The 23,793-nt window shown below is 39.2% G+C and overlaps 1 protein-coding gene across 1 annotated transcript; it reads left to right on the forward strand.

Moving 5' to 3' along the window:
• Positions 1 to 1,551: 1,551 nt before the first annotated feature.
• On the forward strand, positions 1,552 to 23,089 carry mia3 (MIA SH3 domain ER export factor 3; the record flags this gene model as incomplete). Its single annotated transcript, XM_042503935.1, has 28 exons — positions 1,552 to 1,774; positions 3,776 to 3,909; positions 4,012 to 4,098; positions 4,248 to 6,324; positions 7,581 to 7,895; positions 8,474 to 8,604; positions 12,058 to 12,189; positions 12,586 to 12,607; positions 12,704 to 12,792; positions 12,966 to 13,043; positions 13,221 to 13,331; positions 13,414 to 13,485; positions 13,578 to 13,682; positions 13,821 to 13,943; positions 14,039 to 14,126; positions 14,793 to 14,857; positions 14,974 to 15,064; positions 15,172 to 15,310; positions 15,466 to 15,628; positions 15,718 to 15,753; positions 15,880 to 15,947; positions 16,899 to 16,984; positions 17,253 to 17,366; positions 19,176 to 19,238; positions 19,322 to 19,368; positions 19,479 to 19,547; positions 20,601 to 21,015; positions 22,317 to 23,089. Coding segments are annotated over 28 exons (5,391 nt in total), but the record flags the coding sequence as incomplete, so codon positions are not given.
• Between the last annotated feature and the right edge of the window lie 704 nt (positions 23,090 to 23,793).

Below are 23,793 nucleotides of genomic sequence, written 5' to 3' on the forward strand. Positions count from 1 at the left end.
AAAAACTCTAAATTTGGGTTTTTGTCGACAATCATTTATGCTTTCGTGTTGTGTGATACCTGTTTTTGTTCAGTGTTTTGTTCCATACTGATATTTGAAACAGCCAAGATTTAATTTGGCGAATTATGTTTTTATATTTGTATTATTTATTTGTTGTCTTATTTATTTAATTCTTTGATTTTTTTTCTGTTTATCTATCTATCTGTCTGTCTGTCTGTCTGTCTGTCTGTCTGTCTGTCTGTCTATCTGTCTGTCTGTCTGTCTGTCTGTCTGTCTGTCTGCCTGCCTGTCTGTCTATCTATCTATTGTCAACTTCTTTTTTGGGGGGGCACTTTAAGAAATTATAAATTATATAAATTAATTATATTTAAAAAAGTAAATTAAAAAAAAGTTAAAATACAAATCAAAACATCTAAAATAGAAATACATTATTATTTATTTATTTATTTATTTATTTATTTATTTATTTATTTATTTATTTTTTAATTATAGGTACATATGTCTATTGTGTTGAAACAAAATGTTGGGCAAAAAGATATTGTTTCACTATCTTTTGGATTGCCAGCATGTATTGATTTTCTTTTCCATATTAAACCAATGTTTTCCTATGCTTTTCTGTTTTTACGACAAGCCCATCTACCACTTGTAGTAACAGCCTTTTCTTTCTTTTATTCTGTTTTCTGGCTATAGAGCTAAACTGTATTTGTTTTTTTTCTGCATGAATACTTTTACTTTTGTTACTTAAATAGCCTACATGTTTTACTGATTGCACTCACATGCTTTTACTTAAGTAATATTTTCAGTGCAGGACTTTTGCTAGCAACAGAGTATATTTTGCAGTGTGGTAGTAGTGCCCTGAACTCCACCACGGATTCACCTTTTGAAACCTGTGCAAAAGCTTGGTTTCTTTCAAAAACATGGGTAGAAGGCAATGAGCAATTTCAGAAGAAATGACCCCTAAATGAGCTAGAAATGACTAAAAAAAAGAAAGAAAAGTAAGTAAAAAAAAAAAATTACCTGAAAATTAGCACAAAATGGGGAAAGTAGAAAACAAACACAAGGAAATTACTTGTTTAAAAAAAAGTGCCTAAAAATAAGAATAATTCTGCAACATACTCCAAAATATATAACTATAAAAAATGTTTGCTCTACGTTTTCCCCTGCTTCTTAAAATATAACAATCTTCTCTATACACTAATTTCTTGCAATTTGGAGAACATTTCTTGATAAGTTGGTTACTGTCTTTATTCCTCGTGGGTTTAGAAGTTTAAACACATGTGAAAGGTGTCTGAACGCATCACAAAAAAGTGACGTTAAGCCAGGTTTCAAATGGTTAAATGGCATTTTAATGCACCATGTCCCATGTTTTTTAATCTCTAAAATCCTTGTGTATTATTTAGGTGTCCTTGCTGGGTGTGCTGGATGATTCCAAAAGATGAGGCCGATTTCCTGTGCAGTTTCTCTTCTCACCACTGCATCTGGAGCTTGTTTCCCACAGTCACATGAAGCAGCCAGCTCCAAACCTTATATCCTGTGTAAACCTATCCGTGCCTACACCCTGCCGGATCTGATCTGCTGACGTGTCGGCTCCTTCAGCTCCAGCAGCAGCAGCAGCAGCAGCAGAGTCGATCCAGTCAACAAAAACTGCCAGCATGGCAGCAAAAACACTTCTACCGACAGGGCTTTTTATTACTTTTATTTAATTTTATTTCAACTGCAGCCTTGGAAAAAAGGTTCTCTGACTTTAAAAGATGCGCCGACGAAGAGTGCAGCAGTAAGTTGTTGTTAACTACTAGCTCATCAGGACTTCAAGGATGCAATCTTCCCTCATCCCGACACTGCAGCTAGCAGCCATAAACTGCGCCTTATCTCTAGACCTGTTGTCAGTCGATATTTGTGACCTGGATAACCTCCTGTAGTAGTTCAGATGCTGTGTGACCGCATAGTGATCATTGAAATCAGGGCATGCTAATGTTAACGTGACTTATTATCTCGGGGATGTTATTCTTTCAGCCATAGCCCGTAGTGTTGGCTGGTTGCCTGGCAGCTCCGGCCTGCCTGCCTTAGCTGGTGGCTAATGTTAGCAGCTAATTAGCCACCGGCCGGCTTTGGGCAAAATCTTTCCTAATGTCGGTAACGTTAAACAAACAAGGAATAACATAAGCTAGCAAAGTACAGTAAGCTCTCTTATTGAACCAAACTGGTTGTTACTTCTCTTCTTGCAGCCAAATATTACTTAACACAGATTAACGGTGGCAGTTACACTGCGCAGCATAGCAAGCAAACTGATATTAGCATTTACGTGAACAATACTGTTAGCCCAGATTGTTCTAACACTCAGTTTGCATTTCTAACTTGACTTAAAGCTTATACTGAATTTAAAGCATCATATGTCACGCCTGGGGTTACTGGTGCAGTTGTTGTTGTTGTAAATGTTTCACTAAAAATAAAACCAAAGTGTTAACCACAACAATAAAGGTTTGTGTAGGTGATTAGAAACGATATAATAAGGGCTGAGAAACATCAGATGCCCCACGATACCACATGATCACGATACATAGGTGACTATATAATTTTATTGCAATCTTTACAATTCTAAACGTGCGATATACTGAGTATTGCGAAAATTATATATTGCGATTTATCACCTTTTTGCAGTTGCAAATCATGCCTGCAAAGTTTCATCGTCTGTTTTATTTAATAAGATAAAGTTTTCAGTCCATTATTTTCACTTCAGTCAATTTTATGCAGCAACATGTGCCTAGTGGACTGAAAACAAAATCGATTGCATTGTTTGAGTAAGAGACCAACATTTGATTTGCATTTGCAAAATTAATTATTTATATAATAAAAAAATACTTATCCTTCCTGTAGATACAATATTGCCACACAAAATATCGCAATACTATGCTGTACCAATTCCACCCCCTACCCCTAAATTTATGGGTGACGTGTTATCAAGAGAAGCTAGTTATAATTCAGGAAACAGTAAAAATTGGACACATAAACATGTTAAAAAAAAAACAGATAGTTTGCTTGTTTGTCATGGCCTTAATTTAGTCACACCAGTGTCAGTCTTATTTTTGTGTTGCATGTTTAACAAAAGGGTAATTATTGCAGGACTTGGTTGACAGAAAATAACCTGGCAATAACTTATAACTTCAGCTTTAGGTTACATTAGCATCTAAATAAACATTGCTGTTAGCCCAGATTGTCTTTACATTTCAGTTTAATATTTAACTAAATGAATGTGAAGCAACATATGTCTAGCCTGAGGGGACTGTTACAGCTGTTGTTATAAACAGTGTTCAACTGAAATAACACCAAAGTGTTAACCACAACAAAAAGCTTGGTGTAGTAGGTAACAAGAAACAATTAATTATCATGACAGAGGAGCTAGTTTTGAGCCACAAAACAGTAACGATTGGACACATTAACACCTGAAGCTTTAAATCATGATATTTTGTTTTTAACAGTGGTATGTCAGGGTAATAATACAGATAGTTTGCTTATTTCCTGTGTCCTTTAGTTTAATCCGTTTCAGTCTCATTTGTTGCATGTTTTACAGAAAGGACAATATTATAGAACTGGGTTGACAGAAAAAATCAGTTAGTTCAGTATTTATATTGATGTATATTTCTTTTCTGCCTGGGTTCATTTTGAAAAATAATGCTGCCACTTTTGCATTCTTGAAAGAAGCATAATGTGAAAAATCAGATGCTAATACATTTATCTTTTTGAAATAATTCTAATGCTTCACATTTTCTTTTCACAGTGCTTCTGGTTCGGGGAAAAGCTATGAAAGATTTCTCGGGACCAGACTGCCGTTTCCTGACAGTCAAGAAATCAGAAACTGTCTATGTATACTACAAGCTGTCAGGCAGAAGGAACGACATTTGGGCTGGAAGTGTACGTATACTCTGGTTAATATTTAATTAGCACTTGATAACATCTGGCTTATGCTGTGTAGCTGTAACCCTTAACATGTTCTCTTCTTGTATTTGTCAATAGGTTGGAAGTAGCTTTGGCTATTTCCCAAATGAGATTCTTGCAGTTAATCACCATTATACTGACAAAGAACTTGAAGTTGCAGCAGAGGTATGAAAACGTGTTGCTGAGTGACTGAAATAATTAAACAGCTCAAAATGCTGCCTAGAATACCATTGAGTTTTCATACTACCAACATAACACGACTCATGAATTCCCATGCACATTTTGTGTAATTTAAATTTTTTTCTTATTTTCAGGAAACGGATTTTGTCTGTTTTGACACTGGCTTTGATAAGTTTGACAATTATGACATAGACTCACTAATAGGCTCTTTCTTGGAGGGGACTGATGGTGAAACTAAGAAAACACCTGACCTAACCCAAGCAGCTGAGGATGCACAGAAAGAAACACAGCCATCAGCAGAGGCATCTGACAGCGAAAAACAAACTGAGCTTCATGATGTCTCTGAGGATCTTGATGACATCCCAGATGATGAAAATGCCTCTTTACCTGAATCTGATGTGGCAACTGAATCACCTTCTAAAGAAGTAGTAGAACCTGATACAACAGCTACACCTGATGATACCAAAAGAGCTGTAGAGGACACACAAGTTGAGCAAAAGTCTGTTCTTGAAAACATTGTGTCAGAAACCAAAGATACACCCACAGAACCTGAAGTGGAATCAGTGCCCAAAGATGATATTGTTCTAGAAAATGAACCAGTTTCAGTTTCTGAAGCCTTGCAAATCCCTGAGTTAAAAACCACTTTTGGAACAACTTTTGATGCTGTTACCACCGACGATGAAATCACAAAGAATGTTACCCCATATGAGGAGGAGGAGGAGGAAAGTGAATATGTGGAAAACCATCCCGAGGATGACATTGACGTGAAAGCAGAAACTCTATTGCTGTCTGTCTCTGAAGAACCCATAACCACTCCAGAGTCTGAAAGCTTCCTCAAAGAGCATGAAAGTCCTCCAACACATGATGACAAACCAGAGGCCGAAGAGGAGAAGACCGTGTGGACATCATTGGGAGATGCTGTTTTTTCAGTTGTCACCGGTGGAGAGAGGACAGCAGATGTTTTCAGTTCAGAAGAAGACGACGATGATGAGGTAGAAGAAGCTGCTTCAAAAACCCCTCAGAGTTTTGAGGAACAAAATGAAGACGTAGAAGAACCACTATCAGAAGAATCACCAAAAGAGCCAGAAAACATAGAGCCAGTGTCATTTGATCGTGAAAATGAAGATGAGGGTGATGGAGAAGTGATCGGACCTGAGGGCGCTTTGGAGGAAACTTTAAAACCAACAGATGAGCCGATACACCATCAAACAAAAGAAAGTACAATAACTGTGGATACAGTCTCACACGATGGATCGGCCATTCCTGAGGCTCAAAACTCGGATATGAAAACAACAATAGAAGCCATTGAGCAGAAAGAGGAACAGAAGGAAGCGTCCAAAGATGCAGAGGTTAATAATGATACTGATCCCAACATTGCCATGGAGCATAGTGAGGATTTAGATAATGAACTGGAAGAAAATAAAACAGTGATGGATGAAGAATTAACCAGCACCAAAACTGAAATCCATCAGGACACGTCCACTGAGGTGATGCAATCAAAGGATTTGGATTCAAAAGACGATGAAAAGACAGTAGATGACCACCTACCTGAGCACATACATGACCATTCACTGACAGATTCAGAGAGTAATAACAGTCAACCAGAAGTATCTGTGGAGGAACCGGAGGTTCATGAGGAGTGGAAAGACGAAGAACAGAAAGACGAGGAAAAAGAAGAATTACTTGAAGATGAAAACGCACTTTCTTTCTCACAATCTGATCACGCAGACTCTAAAGAACCCTCTCCTGAAACCACTCCGCCCACTTTGTCGACTCCGGAGCCCAAATACAGCGACAGCGTGTTGAGACTGACTCTGCTTCGCGACCACTTCACTGAAGACAACATGATGAAGATCCAAAAGCTTTTGGGTCTCAAGAATCTCTTCAAAGTGGAGGCCATGTTCTCCGACCTGGACACAGAATTGCAGGCGACCCGTCTCTCGCACACAGGTAGCACACACGACATTGAAAGTGCTCTCGAGGGCATCCTGGAAGCCTCTGAGAACACCATCCTGGATGAGATTGAGAAGATGCTGGATGGCCGGGACACAAAAGACAGCTATGACCAACAACAGGACACAAGCAGTGTGGATGAGGAGACTGAAATACTGGATGACTTCCAGGAGCTGGCATTCAGCCTGCGACAGAAGTATTCAACAGCCAGCGACAGCACGCCTTTGGCTTCTGACAGCGCACCCGATACTGACCAAGGTGCGTTTGTTTTTTATTTGAGTATCTAGCATAGATAAAGGTTGTGAGATTCACTCCCCTGTGATTGGGAGATTGGTTTTACCAGTGCTCAGTCTGTTTTTACCTCTGATACAGGCCTCTCACGCGCAGGTTCAGTGTATTGCATGAGCTTATGCTCTGCGGATGAACTGAATGCAGAATTTGATACTGTGCAGCTCCCAATGTCCTTTCAGGCATCATTCAGACGAGTATCTTGTTTCCAGATAAACCCAGATTGTGTCTTCATGAAGTTAAAAGAGATTACAGTTCACTCCTGATATCAGAATGTGTCTTAAATTACCATTTATGAGACAGTTTCAGTTCACACTGCACACAACTTGCGCTACTGCTAAAAAGAAAAGATGCATATTCATGCTTGGCCATGCAGCTAGAGAAGATAACCGATACCTCACCATATTTAACTTTGGAAACGTTTTCTACTTGTTTGGTAAAAACAGTTCCTCTGTACTGAGCCTGCATCCTTTTCCAGGCTATATTACAGCCTAACAGTACCCTGAAAGATGTTTCTGAAAACATTTGAGATGAGAAATAGGCAATGAGTTACAGAATCTTGATTCATGTTTGATTAGCACTGCCCGCTTTGACAGTGTGACGGCAGGTTATGAGCTGTGACAGCTGCGTTAGACTCCTCTTTTCCAATAGCCGCGGTAGATTTTATAAATGCTTCTAGAAGCACTACAATTAGAAGGGGGGACATGATTTTTTTTCTAATATATATGTTATCATGGACATATTATCTGTCTCATATACTACTTTGTGTGTATATTGTGACATATTACAGGAAATATGACAAAAAGTTACTCTCATAAAAGTTACCAACGATGGCTTCAAGGTATTTTGATACATGACTGCTTTGTCTTTGTAATCGTCAAGATGAAAATGTTTCTTTTTTTTAACAGATCTCATGTAGTGTAGAGCCTAAATACAGATCTAAAATAGTCTCACTCCAGTTGTTAATTGTGTTGGCCGCAACTCTCCAAAACTACATTTCACTGTTTCTCTTCCATTGATAAGAGTCTCACTGACCTCCCACTAAATAAACACCTCGTTCTTAGCCATAGACCACAGCTGCTGTCATAAACTCAAATAGGTTTGAGTAGTCAGCAAGTGCAAACAAAGAACATTTCCTTTAAAGACTACAATCTTTTTCTCTTTATATAGCCCTGAAAATGTCCCCGATTAATCCCTAATGACCCTTTTTATTGTTTTTGTTGTAGATGAACATGAATTAAATGCTGACGATGCAAAAGAAGACAAAGTTGACACCGTCCCTGAGGCTGAGAGTGATGACAACCTCACAGTAACAGATCAGGAGGAACCTCCTGCACAGACTAAAGAGGAGCAGATGGTTTTGGACGAGGTGCACGGTGGAGCGGACATCAGTGTGGAGGAGGATGGCGGACATTTTAATAAAAACAAAGACAATCAGCCGAGCTTCAGTGCATCAAACGAGATACAGAAGGTCCCTCAAACAACACTGGAAAATCCCCTAGACATGGGCCTCGGTGTCGAGGTCGAGCACTCTTCCTCAGGTTAGTAATTTGAACAACATGATCTCGTTTTTTTAAATTAAGTTACATTTTTTAATTTTTTAAAATTTTATTTCTCTACCATGCGAGTTTCCTAAACTTGGAAATAAAAGTTGCTCACTTGGCCTCCATTGTGCACATGGATTTGTTTAGACATTAACACATTTTTTTTTTTACCATTTTTGCCAAGCACTCACCTTAAATTTTACAGTTTTATTCAAAAAATATCTGCTCTAGTTGTGGCCTGAATCATAAAATAAAATTGTTTTTATCACTTAAACCGGTGAAACCATTTTTATAACTTTGTACCCAGGTCATCATGAAATATAGCATAATTAGTACAATTAATTAGGTAAAAAAAAAAAAGTTTGTTCTTGGGGTGAGTAAATCAAACCACTGCACTGGAATTATAGATAGATTATCATAGATTAGTTTTAGTTGGTTCTTGATTAACCTGGTTTTGGGAGAATTGTTGGCACATGATACTTTTAACTATTTGAATGCATATGATGACAGACTGTAGGGGGGATTTTTTATTCTTTGTTTCTAACCTGACTAATAGGTGAATTTTGTTTCACCAGGATCCTTTGACTCCATTGAGTCAGTGTCTGATATTCCTGATGAAGAAGTGGGATTATTGTCAACTGGGATTGTTTACATGGGCTGCATCCTATCAATGATGAAGAGTAAAATTGCTGGGTGGACTATTGAGGTAAGTCTAAGAATTATAAGATAATGTGTAAACTAGTTTTGAATTCATTTTTTTTAAACTGATTCTCTTACTTTACTACTTACTTACTTTACTCTGTCACTTCAGCCATCTCCTAAATTACCACGACCCCTTACTAGATAACACCATTAATTTGGTGGAAAAACAGGTTGAGGGTTTTCTTATAATGTTTGTGAATACGGCCAGCATAGTATCACAATACTATGATGTACCAATAACCCCCCCCCTAGATTTATAGGCAACGTGTTATCAAGAGAAGCTAGTTATAATTCAGGAAACAGTAAAAATTGGACACATAAACATGTTAAAAAAGTACAGATAGTTTGCTTGTTTGTCATGGCCTTAATTTAGTCACACCAGTGTCAGTCTTATTTTGTGTTGCATGTTTAACAAAAGGGTAATTATTGCAGGACTTGGTTGACAGAAAATAACCTGGCAATAACTGATAACTTCAGCTTTAGGTTACATTAGCATCTAAATAAACATTGCTGTTAGCCCAGATTGTCTTTACATTTCAGTTTAATTTTTAACTAAATGAATGTGAAGCAACATATGTCTAGCCTGAGGGGACTGTTACAGCTGTTGTTGTTATAAACAATGTTCAACTAAAATAACACCAAAGTGTTAACCACAACAAAAAAGCTTGGTGTAGTAGGTAATAAGAAACAATTAATTATCATGACAGAGGAGCTAGTTTTGAGCCACAAAACAGTAATGATTGGACACATTAACACCTAAAGCTTTAAACCATGATATTTTGTTAAAAGTATCATGTGCCAACAATTCTCCCTGAAATACACCAAAAAAAAATCTTGACATGATTCAATATACCCCTTAAAAGTTTGCACACACTCAAAATGACACAGACATGCCTCTGCAATACTGGATGTCACACATTACTGTCCTATCGCTGTTAAAGCAGCCTTTTTGCTTGCGTGATCATCCTGCACTCACACATTATTAGCACGCAGATCAATTTTAAGTGACAGCGCTTGCAGGGTGAACAGTGGGCCCTCTGTATCAGGGGAAGCCTCAAATGTCCGATTGTCCCTGAACGTCCCACGGCCCTCCTCTCTGTCTTGTTGACGTCGCGGTGCAGGCTGAAGTTCAACACAGCCGGTGCTGAGCTGGCTACTAGCACAACCACCGGGCCTGATTCCGGCATAGAAAGGCAGATTATCATCACAGAAGAGAGTGCTGAAATGGACTCTGTGCTGTCAAATTAATTCAGGCTCTTACTCGCTTTTTGTACTTTGATATTGATCCATATTTGAAGCTCCAGCTCAGCTAACGTCTCCTGCCTGTCGGGTGATTTTTGATGGTGAATGAGATACGACGACTCATCTTTTATTACCGTTAGCCAACTGTTGTTGCCAAGTCCTGCTCATTACCTGTTTTGACCGTCAAACTAACGCAGTCAGTGATCGTAACGACGTATTTTGTTATTTTTTAGACACGTTTACGGCTAACATTGGCCTAACTTTACGGGATAATTTGATTGTAGCTAACGTGCTAGCAAGCTAATACCTGTCAAACTAGCATACTCGCGCTAGTTCCGTTTTTGTTTCAAAGGCCAGCATGGAGAGTGACACATTACCCAAACCTGTTATGGAACCGGATCATGTTAACATGTTTTTTCTGAAGGAGATGCAACATGTAAGTGAACATTTGAGTGAAGTCTGTCTCTTATGTCAAAGTGTTTATTATGCTATCATGGCCTGCTGACGTGTTAATGGGCATATGGCTGATGTACATCGCTTTAAATGTTATATACTCCTGAATTTACTCACCAAACTTGATGCAATTGCCTCTTTCATATCTTCTTTTCTGCCTCGATTAGAGTTGATATGCCCTGAAACGTTTGGTTGCAGCACTGCCTTTGTGCATAATAAAAAAGTAGGCTTCAAAATCCAGTGGCTAAACAGAGCATGTTAATCTGTCCATGCAATACCATGTGTTAATTTGTAATCCCAGCATTTCATTACAGCCATAGAGTGTGTACTTGTTCCTGTTTGAGGGGCCACATGTTCAGTTCAAAGGTTTCTTTGTTACTATATAATATGCAGCGTTCCTCTTGGTATGACTCGACAGGAATGAAAACTAAAACCATGGTCCACTTTGGTAACTGTAACAGCTCATAAATACGCCAGCTTTTTGGCTGCACCTAACCTTGAGGATGATTTATTTAGTCGTAAAACAAACCACACCTGGTTTGTAGTATATTGTCTTTGAGTGAATTTTTGGATTTTTGGAGTAGCTGTTGACTTAATTAATTTCCTGCCCTGATGAAAACACTGTAACTGCAACCTTTTCTAATGCTCTGAATTAGGGATGCACAATAATATTGGCATGTCAGTCTGAAATAAACATGCAGGAAGATATGACAGGCAGCAAGATGACCATTTAATTATGTGACTTTAATTAGTTGATATAGGTCAAATTTGCTGTGTTTTTTGCTATTTTCAGGATTATCTCAGGGCGATTAAAGACTGCTAAAGTGGGATAAATTTTACAGCTTTGCTAAAAATGTGTCACTTAATAAATATTGCATGTTTTATTTGTAAAGAAGGTTAGTGTAGTTTTATTATTTTTGCATAGTTAATGTGTAAATGTTGAAATGCATTGCATTTTAGGTCTGCATCTGCCACCCGTCATGATAAGAGTAGGCATATGTTAATTCCACTACAGGAGACATTTGATGCTCTCTGCAGTTTGGTGAAAAACACGTGCATAAATCAGTATCAGCAACAGCAGTGAGAAAAGTTGTTAGAAAATATCAGCATATTGCATATCATGCATCCCTTCTTTTAATATTAATAGTGCAATACGTGAGCACACCTCGTTGGGTCAAAATGCACTTTCCACACATGATTATAGCTGTGTGCTATGCTGATAGTGTTACTTGCAGGAAACTTGTGAAAGAGCTGATCAGTTTTGCAACCTTTTGCCTGTTTTCCTCTTGTGCTGTGTGCTGATAAACAGAGGTCAACAATCTAGGTTGTGGCATTCGGACACCGCTTGGTTTTAATATTATTGTATGGAAATACGCTGATATCTTGATAAGATTTTCAGTGGTGTGAAGAGAGTAACGATCACTCCTGCGCTGTGGTGCCCATCAAAGTTTGGTTAATGAATTAACAGTATCTCAGTCTAGGAGTGTGTGTAAATACTGCTCTGAGATTTAACTACTGTAGGCTTGTCGGAGTGTCATGCTGTGCTTTGAGAAATATTTACTCGCCTTCCATCTATTTTTAGTCTTGTCATAATAATATTCACCCTTAAAACACAGCAAGAAGGGTAACACAAGTTTATTCCCCCCCTCATTAATTGAGACATAGGCCTCCTGTCTTCAAGAATTATGTTGAACCAGCTTTATTTCATTATTCCTGATCATGTCCCAGATCATTCCTCAATGTTGTGCTTGTGTGCCATCAGGTGATTTCATTACTGCCAGAAGAGTGGAAGCCAGGGGAAACCTTGTATGGCTGTCCCTGGCAAGCTGTTGTCATTACTGCTTTGGTTGGAGTAGTGACCTTCACCCTCTTCTTCTGGAGGACTGTATTGGCAGTAAGTGTTGTAATATTGCTTCTTTCATCTCTGCTCAAATTATGTGTTATGTTTTGCCAACAACGAGAAAAATGTTGTAATTGCAAGCTTAGATTTAATTAGGTTATGACTCTGAAAATGCACACTGCATCCAAATGTCTTGAAATGTCATTTTGAAAATATACTAAGCGGGATTGTGGGTAACTGTTTGTAAATAAGGAAATCATATTGTCTAAAAAGAATTTGTTGGAAAATCCTGCAATTTTGGTCAACATATTTTCCTTGTATGGATCAGTATTTAAACACTATTCCTGACATGATAAAGCATTAGTACATGTAATGTTGATCGTGCATTTATTTAGAACTGCCATCAGACATTAAACTGATCTTTACTTACTGCTTTTCTAAAATTTTTAGGTAAAGAAGAGAGAATATCTTGGTAAGTGTTTACTTTTTTTTTTTAATGTCCCGTTACATTACAATATGCAGAAGTGTAAAATCAAACTAATTGTTTACTTTTTGCTTCTGGACACAGTGGATGAAAAAAAGCTAACAGGGCAAATTCTGGCGCTGAAAAAAGAGAAAAATGATGCTCTTGCCAAAATGTCTGAACTCCAGAAACAGGTGAGGCACAAATCAAATGTGATCAAATATCTCTGAACTACTTTTATTACATATGTGTATATATATGTGTGTGTGTGTGTGTGTGTGTGTCTGTGTCTGTGTCTGTGTCTGTGTGTCTGTGTGTGTTTTTCTTCTTGGAACTTTCTCAATTATTTTTTCTTCTTTTTTTAAAGACTGAACAGCTGAAAGAACATCAAAAACAGTCAAAGGAAACAGTTAGTTGTACAATGAAAAAGATGCAAGCCCTGGAGGTAAGCATCAAGAGATCAAGGATACTTTCTGTTTTGTTGATTTGCTCATACTAGTCAAGTGTTGGGGAATGCGAACCTGTTGAACCTGTAAATGGCTCGTGGAAGTTGTATGTCATTAAATAGGCTTCTTATTTTGTAAGGATTGTCAGTGAATTTTATTTCATCACCGTTTTGCAGAGTAAAGTTTTGGAGGCAGAAACACGGAATGAACACATGGCAGAGGAAAAGAACAAATATGCAAAACTTCTAGAAGAAGAGAGGGCTAACTCTCTGCAAAATGGCACAAGGGTAATTGTTTAATATTTTTTCCTTCCTGTAATGTCTTTAACTGTCATCTTAGATTCATGATGCTTAACGGTTTCTTTACCAGATTGAAAAATTGGAGAAGTCCAAAGAGAAGCTACAGCTTAGCAGGAAAAAGATTCAGGAAGCTCTTGCTAAGGTACAAGTCCTCACGTAATCTTCCGCATATTGCAAGATCAAATGAAACTTGTGGTCACAGCTTCTCTCATCAATTGCGTGTATTTGTAACAGACTTCTGTTCTCCTGGACGAGGCCAAGATTCGTGAAGATGCCCGAAATGTTCAGCACAAATGTCTTGAGAAAGATCATGCGGCACTAAAAGAAGAAAATAAAACGGTAAGACAATATGTAGACTTTTTGTATATATATACACACATATATTTAATCTGATTTTGTATCGGAGTTAATTGAAATTGGATCATTTTAGATACCTTTTTATCTGAAGTACATTCCTGACCTTGTCAATTTTTACAGCTTAAAGCTACCATTAAGAACTGGGAGGACAAACATAAAGAGCTGAATGAGCAGATTAAAGTCTATCAAAAGTCTCAGAAAGAGCTGGAGGACTCGGTGGTGCTTAAAGACCACAACGTGGAGGTCAGGATCTTTCTTTTTTCGTTCTTGGATATCAGCTGTAAATAATTGTCCTTAACTTGCATCACCTTACACATTACAAAAATGTCTTTGGACAGGTGCTGTCTGAACTTTTGGCAGACCTCGACGCCTGTGATTTACAAAAAGGTGACACCAAAGTTTTGGCCAATGGTGAAGTAGCACCTGGTGAGTCCAGCTCTGTTACTAATGTAATAAAATCAACAATGCACTTGAGTCAGTAGTTTTTAAAATGACAGTTCAACCCAAAATCAGAAACTCTTATTTTTTCCTCTTACCTCTGGGGCTGTTTATAAATCTAGATTGCTTTGGTGTGAGTTGCCAACTGTTGGAGATATCGGCTGTAGAGGTTTCTGCCTTCTTTCCAATATTATGGAACTAGATGGCACCGAACTACACGTGCCAATCGAATCATCGCACAGGAAGAAACATCTACAGGTGGATGAGAGGCTCGTGCTTGTGGCGGCATCAGATATAAATATTAAAGGCATCCTCATCAGCTGAGCTCTAACGTTAGCTCACTCAGTGGTGCAACATGAGCTAGCAGTAGATGCACGCTTCCTTGTGCACGCTGATACAGTTGGTGGGTGTTGTTTGGCAGAAAGAAAATAGTTCTTACATGAAATGTGGTTATATCAGAGAGAGGGCAGACATCTCCAACATTCGACAGCACACACTAACAATCTAGACTGATAAATGGCACTGCAGGTAAGAGGAAAAAAATATTTTTTAACTTTAGGGGAAACTGTCTCTTTAAAGTGCCACCATATATTTGTTGTCAGTCAACTTATATATTACGTTGAGCATCATACTAAGTGGTTTCTGGCCTTTCAGTATCTTTTTCAGATAAGAAAACAGCCATAAAGAACAGGATCAGACAGATGATGGATGTCTCTCGGGTAAGATGATGAGATAAAAAGCATAGTTACACTTGGAAGAAATTCGTTAATACTAAAAAAATTACAGGTGTTAATCTTCATCTACACTAATTTGTTTCTACATGATCTGTTTTCAGGTCCAAACCACTCTCACTGTGGTGGAAGAAGAGCGCGACCGCTTCATGAGCAAATTACTGAATGAAGAAAAGACTAGAAAATCACTGGAAGGCATGTTGGTCATGTATTTTGGGAAAATTGCATAAACATGCCTCTTTAAATGTATAATTTCTTCCATGCTAAATGCTCACTAAACATGTTATTGTGCGTTGCAACAGAACAACACCGGGAGCTCGAGCACGCAATTGCAACCCTAAAAAGCGAGAAGAGCCATGTGGAAAACCAGTTCAAGATCCTCCAGCAGAAAAATGAAATCATGGTTGAAATGTATCAGCAGAAGGAAAACGCTTTGCAGCAGTAAGTGAAGCTGGAACAGTCAGTCATCACTTTATTAGTTATGCTGTTTAGCATAATCCTGTCAAACATTTCATGAATAAAAGTGCGTCTTTGAAATGTAAAGGAAGTGTAGGAACCCTGTGTTGCCGTTATTTGAAGTTTCTGTGGCCTCACAGGAGATTAACGAAGGAAGAGTTGGAGCGACGCAGCAAAGAGAGTCAGCTGTCTGAGGTGGGAGGAAAAGCTGTGGAGGCTGAGGAGCAGGTTAAAGTCTTACGGCAACGCATTAATGAAATGGAGGAGCAGATGAAGAAGACTGAGGAAGTCTACAAAGAGCAGGTAGTGATTAACTTTTAAATGAGCAAGTGCAGAGAGAAACATCAACTGAAACCTGAACCTTGACTGAATGTGTTTGTTCTTTTTTTCAGATAAAAGAACAGGAAAACAAAACTCACTCTAACTGGGTATGTTGCATGAATTATTCACTTATGCAAATATGCTATAAAAGGACATTTAAGCCTGTTCAAGAGTGATAATAAGCTGAGGCATTAGATCCTAGTTGCACGCTTAATTCACCGTTATGTTTTCAGGTAAATGCTCGTAATGCAGAGCGAGCTCTGAATCAAGAGAAGCTTGAATCATCAAAGCTCCGTGAAAAGTGAGTAATTTCATTATTGTTGTTGTTTCACAATTCACCTGAATTATAGTTTTAATTTCCTGTGGTCGGAGCAGAAATCATTGGTTGATTTATCAACAGAAAATGAATGTCAGATTGTCAGTTTTAAGCAAAAATGACAAAATTCACTGGTCTAAGCTCTTCAAATGTGAGGATTTTCTCAGTGTTTCTCTGTTTAATGTCTTTGTAAATTTAATATAATTTGGTTCTGGACAAAAGAAGCAACACTGAACATTGGGCTCTGGAAAGTTTTTCAAACGAGGTAGAAACTCCAGCAGGGTTTTTCACATATTCATTTATTGGTGGTGGCTACCTCGATTAAATCTGCCATAAATAGATTTTCTATGTCTTGGAGCCAAACCGTTCATTTACAGTGTCAAAGAGTACTCTGGGCACAGATGGAGCAGTAAACCTTAAGGTGCATTGAAAGTGAAACTTAACCATTCACTCTGCCTGGTCTTAAAGTTTGCATTCACTCGCAGCAGCTGCTCCTTTCATCTATCAATCTAATCTGATCAGCTCTGAACAGATCGACAGATCAGTTATCGACCAGCAGGTCACATACTGCTGCTGAAGGGAAAAAAAAACTCATGAGAGCTCCACCAGCGCTGCATTCATGGACCCGCAAAAACGGCCAGATATAGAGAGGGGACACAGAGTGATACAAAAGGACACTCTAATTTAAAAGCCAAAATAAGAAAGTTTGCTGTTGTTGTCTTAGTGTAAAATAAATTGTTCTGAATACTAGAAGTGCTGTGTTGACCTCTTGATTTTTTTTCTCTCGTCTGTGCACCTTTGAAGTCAGAAACCCTCACCCTGCTTCTGAAATTTTTTCACAGTTTTTATTATGAATCAATAATAAAAACAATATTTAATCTACCTGTTTTTTATTTTCCTCTAACCAATGGCTTTCGTTTGTGTTTTACTCAACAGACTGGCTGTACTCACCTCCCAGCTCAATGAGCGCCGTGCTCCTCTCTTCAGACCGAATTCTGGACAGCCTGCAGGCCCTCGCCAAGGTAAACAGGCCACACAGCCTCTCCTGCTGTTTTCTTTTCATTTGGAAACTTTTGATCCTGCAGAGCTTTGAGAGGAGGATGCTGTTTTCTAATTAAATCTTGCATGTCTTTTTTTCTTGTACTTTGTGCTAAATGAGAAACAGGTTGTTGTGTATTTGTACTCGACTTTCTCAGAGAGCCTGGAATGAGGACCTCGTCTTTGTCTGTGTTGTTGTGTTTTGTCAGCTGTTTCTCTTCCTTTGGTAAATGGATGGTTTGATCATAACAGGTGACTCATACGGGCCCTCTCCTGTGAGTGGGGGTGCACCGTCCCCTCCAATAATGATAGAGGGTCCCAGGCGCCCTCCGTCTGCCCCAGTTGGGCGAAGAATTGACCCGTATGGTGAGTCCCAGTGGATTACTTCTCCCTCTTTAATCCTCGCCACAGTTGGACCTCATCCCTCTGCTACAACCTTTTGTCCTTAAATCTTTCTCCTTTTACACCTGACTTCATTTTTCTTTTCAGATCTTTCACCTTCTTTAGTTCCTCTGTATTACATCCTGCAAATTTCCTGGTATCTCTGTCTTCACCTCCTTTTTTTCTGTTTCTTTTAGTTGAATCATTAAGAAATTTCTGTTCATGGAGTATTTTATGTGTTGCTGTTGAAATGTGCTTCATCTTTGGTTCTTTAAAGGCCCTGAAAACATATTTTCTCAGTCAGCTTCTTAGTATAAACAACAGCGTCCTAAACCTAAACAGACCTGATGAAGCAGATTAACCGTAACTGTAATAAACTCTTAATGTATAGGGTTGAGTTCCAAACTTGGTACTTTTAAGGCTACCGACTAAATTACATCAGCACTATGGAGTACAGATTCTGGTTAAATCCATCGATGCCAAATTTTAGTACCTGAGAGCTCACCTGGGCGAGAATGCCGGGTTTAGACAAGAGGCAGAAGTGCTTTGAAGCTTCCCAAATCCGAGAAGCCAGCCAGATATCTGCATGGCCGACAGCAAAGCTCCTCGGAGTTGCCAGGCTCAACTTCAGACGGGGCAGAAGCGCCCTGAAGCCAGGAAGCTGCGGCCACAGAGCTCCACTGCGGCTGGGTCGGCTTCCCAGCGAGCCAAAATTATCAGTGCAGCACCAGTCAGCTGAAATAGTTTCACTATTGGTATTTTCTTTAACATTTCAGTAATAATCGAGTTTCACTGCTAGACTCGCAGATATATAGACACACACACACACGCATACACACACACACACAAGTTAACAGACAGACAGAGACACAAGATTGATTTCTTTATTTGGAACATGTAAAAAAACAACAAAAACAGCAGTTAAAAACATGAATAACATTAAAAAAAAACAACACAATAAATGCGATCCGCAATTGCCTCAATTCATTTGTGCAAAAAGTAGTAGGAAAAACTATAAACTAATTTCTCTTCTACCTCTTTAATTTATAGTTAAATTATTATCAAAAACTACACCTTATATTTAAATATTTACAATTCTGATCATAATATATACTACTTTATTCACACCTGTATACAGAGGTCCTCATGTATACACATAATGTAACCCTATAGTATATACATACACACACATACACATACATAAACATGACTTCATTCACCAGTTCACTGCAAATATTAACCAACTATTTTATCTCCTTTTAGTACATCTGCTATACAATAAACTATTCATATATAAAACACAAGATAAGCTCAGTGTGGTTTGGAGATGAAGCAGAACTGGTTTTTCGTTCTACTACATCACCCCTGCAGCTTGTTCAGAAACTACATTTTTATTGTTTTAACAGAAAATGAAGTACATAAAAAAATGCCTATACTGTATTCAAGGTAACTGAACCGGTAGCGGTTCAAATGTGAATGATACCTAACCCTATTTATTAATAATACAAGATGTTTTTTGTTTTTTTGGTATTTCAAAAATTTTACTTTTGATTGTTACTGATAATTCTACTTGAAACCAAGTTTTTCAGGGGCTTTAAAGTCATCCAGAAGGCTTCTGACCTCTGACTGTTTGTCCTCAGGGAGTAGAGACGACCAATCTTTGCCCTCATAATAATTTGTTTCCTCCTCGTGTGTTTCTTACATCTGTCTCCCTGTGTCTTACGTGTATCTTCCCTGGAAAAACAGTCAGTCACAAGGGATTTTATTCTTCATCATCTCCTCTTCTCCCCTCAGGTCCGCGGCCTCCATCAGACCCACATGGTCGTTACGCTGACAACAAACACATCTCTGGGATGGGTACGTCCTCTGCAGTCTCTTTCAAGGAGCTCACTTTTAGCTTTTAACCGTCTTCCAACACTTTGATGTTTTTTCCCTTTCAGACATGATGGGCCCCCGCAGCTCTTCACCTGCCAACATGGATGGATCCGTAAGTCTTTTTCAAGTCAAATCTTTTTACACCTTTCCTTCCCTCCTTCCATGTGAAGGCCCAGAGCGCCTACCTACATGTCTGTTGTGTCTGTTCTTGCTCTAAAACAGACACAAGCAGTAGATCCACAAATAAAAGCAGAGACTCAGGCCGAGGCCTCCACAGACAGTCCAGAGCCTGTGAGTATGGAGGCTGTCCAGCACAGGTGTGGAGGCGTATGTAAGCACGCTGACCCCTCTGCCCTAAAGCTGGATTTGGGAAGAGATTTGAGGCATTTTCCTTCACTGGGGCTGACTTAACGTTTTGGGCTGATTGTGTGGTTTCACCTGTTCTCACGGCACTGAGAGGAGCAGAGATTCTCTGCATCGAGTTGAAAATGTGTCTCGGAAAATATTTGGGTTTGTGCAAGTTGTCGTGAATGTGTGTCTGAGGTTGAGTATAAGTGAAAGTGGTTTGATTTTTTTCATCCAAATAATCACGGTGTGTGGTTACTGGTCATGGTTTGAGCTGCGGCTAAAAGCACTTTTTGTAAATTGTGTGGTTTGTGGATCTTCTCACTGCATGACTAAAAAGGCTGGATTGCACCAACAAGGATTAACTTTAAGCTCTGAATAATCATGGTTGAGTTTAAATTCTGTTGCACCAAAATCAAGACGGATAGAATTCAAACCTCTTTTTAAATCTCAGTTTAGTTTTTACTGTAAACCTAGTTTAAACTTAACTCTGTTGCGCCAAAACTTTGATCTCCAATTTAAACTGATCAAGGGTTAACTTTAAACCAACAGTTGATGAGGTTTACATTTATTGTGACAGATAAGCAACCATTTAAAAAGTTAACGCCCTCCCCTCCACCTCTCTTTACACTTGGTTATTGCTGGTTATTTATGTATTAATTTAAGTTTTTCTGTATGATTTTTATTTCAATATGACGCCTCTCCCTGTTGATTAAGCTCAGTTTAAATTCAGTTCAGATTACTTTGGCTTTACTTAACTCAAATAAATGTTTAATGGTGCAGCAGAGCTCTGCTTTTTAAACCTGGATTCTCTCATTTTAAACCCAGTTTTACTGAACTCTGATTAGAGATGATCTTAGATTAAATTAATGCTTGTTGGTGCAACCCGGTCTAAAATTTTAATCTATCGATACTCAGTTACAGGAAAAAATAAAAATCTAGGTACTGCATTTCAACGCAGCACGCTACTTTTTTCCATTAATAATCTGTCTTTTTCAGGGACCCGGATCCTTCCTAGCATCTCCAATCAGGGACTCTCCAGGTCCCATGGTCCAAGGACCTCCCCCAGGCCCAGGACCCCATGACCAGCTCCCCCCTCCAGGACTCCACGGCCGCCTGCCACCTCCTGGGCCTTATAGACCTCCTCGACCCGGCCTCTACCACCTCCCACCAGGTCCTCACGGTCCTCCTCCTCCAAATGTACCGCCTCATCATGGACCTCCCCTACCAGCCAACGGACACCCAGGTATGCCCCTGCCTGGACCAGCGGGAGGAGAGTTCGGATCTCGACCTGCCAACGGACATGCATTCCTCCCCAGGCCAGGCCCTGGACCTGTCGATCCTCGGGGCCCGCCACCGCCACACTTCCGTCCCCCACCGCCTCATCACTTCGGTCCGATGCCTCTGCCGCCTGGTACGTTTGGCTCTTATGTTCAACACATCATCAGTTTGTGTTGTCGGTGTAAACCAGGTCTAGACCCCTAAATGTATTGAACCTTTAGTTTATGTGGGTTCAGCAGTGTACCGTACAAGTTTTCAGTGGGAGTAAAGATTTTAATGCCTCATCCTTCCGTAATATTAGTTTCGTGCTACATTAAGCAGATATCTTAGAAATCAGGGAGTGTTTTACTTTACTTGCTGTGTGAATTCTACCTGCGTAGAAGCTCTTGCGAGTGCAAGGCTGTGGCTACTTCCTGAAAGCAAGAAGCAATACGGTACTTCTTTTTCTTCTGTTTAAGGTCTGGCACCTGGTCGCTACCTTTTTATGAAGCCCTGACCTCACCTGAGTGCTGCCAGGGAGCACGCCTGTTAACGTCCCCAACACAGAAAAAAATAAGAAAAACCAGGCAGAGGGCAGTCTCTCTGCAGAAAAGTGCACCGCCACACACTTCTAGTGGGTCATAATTGATGAGTGAGCGGGATTACTTCTGTATGAGTCTACATCATACATACATCATCTTTTAGGAATATGCTGCAATTTCTATTTAAAAATGCTAAACAAAGAATGCCTACAAGCATGAAAGAGCAGCAGCAGCACCTGGAAGACGGCAACAAGGGCAGCTGCCGCGACAGCTCCGCCTCGACTTGTCTGAAAGGAAAGCATTTTTTTATCCAAGGCCAGTGTTTTGGTAATTCTTTGCAGTGGGAGTGTAGCAAACTCACACTACACTACAAACACCAGCAGCATGACGAGGCACTGACCAATCTGTTCTGCGGTGAGTGTTGCACATGTAGCATGGGTTTTTTGGGTGCCAAGAGTTGAAAAATGTGCAACTTTTGGTAAAACGCTGCGATCGTCACTGTCTCTGTTTACACAGCCGTCCCATCACACACATAGCCGACCACAAAGAACAACCGTTAACGTATTACATGTATAAGTGCTGATCAGTAACAGTTATAGAGGAGAAATAAGTTAAAATAGACCGCTACTTTGCATTCCAGGTGGAGAATCAGGGATTTATAGCACAATTTTAAGTTAATGTAATGTTTTTAATAAATCAGTGTGTTTTTTAAGTAGATGGCAGGTTTTGTTTTGTTTTTATTGCTGTGGTATCGAGTTCGAGGTTTTGGTACGGACTACTAAATTTAAGATCTTGTGATGTGTCTGCTGCAGATGCTGAAAATAACAAATTTGAGAGAGTACTTCGGGATGTTTTTACGTCAGTCTCACCCTCTGTTATCGTTACTATGTTCCCTCTCAATTGTTCCGTTTAGGTGTCCGTGGACCCATGGGACCACGTCCACCCGTCCCTCCTGACATGCGATACCCAGGACCGCGTGACCACCCCAGCCCACCAATGAACCTGCCTCCAGGCGTCCCTCCCCATCCTGCACATGGTGATGCGTATGGTCACGCTCCACCCGATGCCCTCCACAACTCACACAGCGGCCCCCGACAGGACCTGCACGTGAAGCAGGAGGCCCCTCAGGACTCAGCGAGGCCAGCGATGGTCAAGCCTTAAAGACGCCACCAGCTGTGGCAGAGGACTTGAATTTAACCCCGAACCCATCACATTAACAACCCCAATCCTGTCTAAACGTAGGTCATGTTTTTTTTCATAATTCAGTTTTAAAATAAAACAATGTTTATTTAAAAAGAAAAACATGGTCCTTAAATTAAAGCATCAATAATTATGTGTCTGAAATCAATATGAGTTGAGAGTTGCCACTTTTCTAAACCGCTTATTGTGCAATAATGATTCATTATACACCAGAGGATTTTCATTTTTGTTGCTTTTTAAAAAAAAAAAATCATATATATATATATAGCAGTGATTTTAAGGGGCAATTTTTTTAAATGTCATTTCCTGTGGAAATTATTTTAAAAAAGAAGAAAAAGGAGGGAGTTTAGCATTTCAGGAATACCATAATTTCCCAAAGCTGTTGCTTTAGAGCCGACTGTAAAGCAAATGTGTAATTTGATGGCCAGATGTATAACTTATTTTACTATGTTGGTAGAACTTTTATTAATAAAGAATGTAAAAGCTGTCGGTCTAATGTTACGGTTTACTCACAGTGGACACATTCCCCACATATTTTCATAGATAAAATTCAAAACTTTTCCATGACGCTTCAAGGACCCATGTTAAATAAAAATGTTACTGCCTAGTTGCCCCGCATTTTTCAAACATATCAGAACCAAACTCTATTCAGCATTATTTCCACTAGCTGGCATACCTGAAAGAAGAAACATAACGCAGGGAGAAAATTAATGATCGTATATGATGGGAAACAAAACTTTCTCAAACTACGTCGCATTGTAGAGCTACATTACGCCGATGGCTTCAGAAAACAAATTTGTCAGAGTTCCCACAGATCGTTAAAAAGTTTTAAAAGGCATTCAATTCATTCATCTATAAATATCACCTGAAAATACTTTTTTCAGGTTGTCCATGATACTGGGATCCCTGTAATCTTGTCTGCATGTGTCTTAGGGTGTTTGCATTTATTCTGACAAAATAAGGCATACATCTGTGCTGCTGCAGCTCACACAGAAACATTTAGTTCTGTTCATGTTCATTAACAGTCAGCTGACTCGTTAACTCATTCAAATCTGCATGTACTATGTTTAGCTTAGTGTTTGGAGTGACACTGGTAGATCCTATTGATGATTCAAGATGTTTGTCCATCTATTTTACTTTTTAACCCTTATAAACCTGAGCAAATTGGCTCTATCTTTCAAAACCATGGG

Source organism: Plectropomus leopardus, chromosome 16 (genome assembly GCF_008729295.1).
Source record: "Plectropomus leopardus isolate mb chromosome 16, YSFRI_Pleo_2.0, whole genome shotgun sequence".
Taxonomy (NCBI): Eukaryota; Metazoa; Chordata; class Actinopteri; order Perciformes; family Serranidae; genus Plectropomus; species Plectropomus leopardus.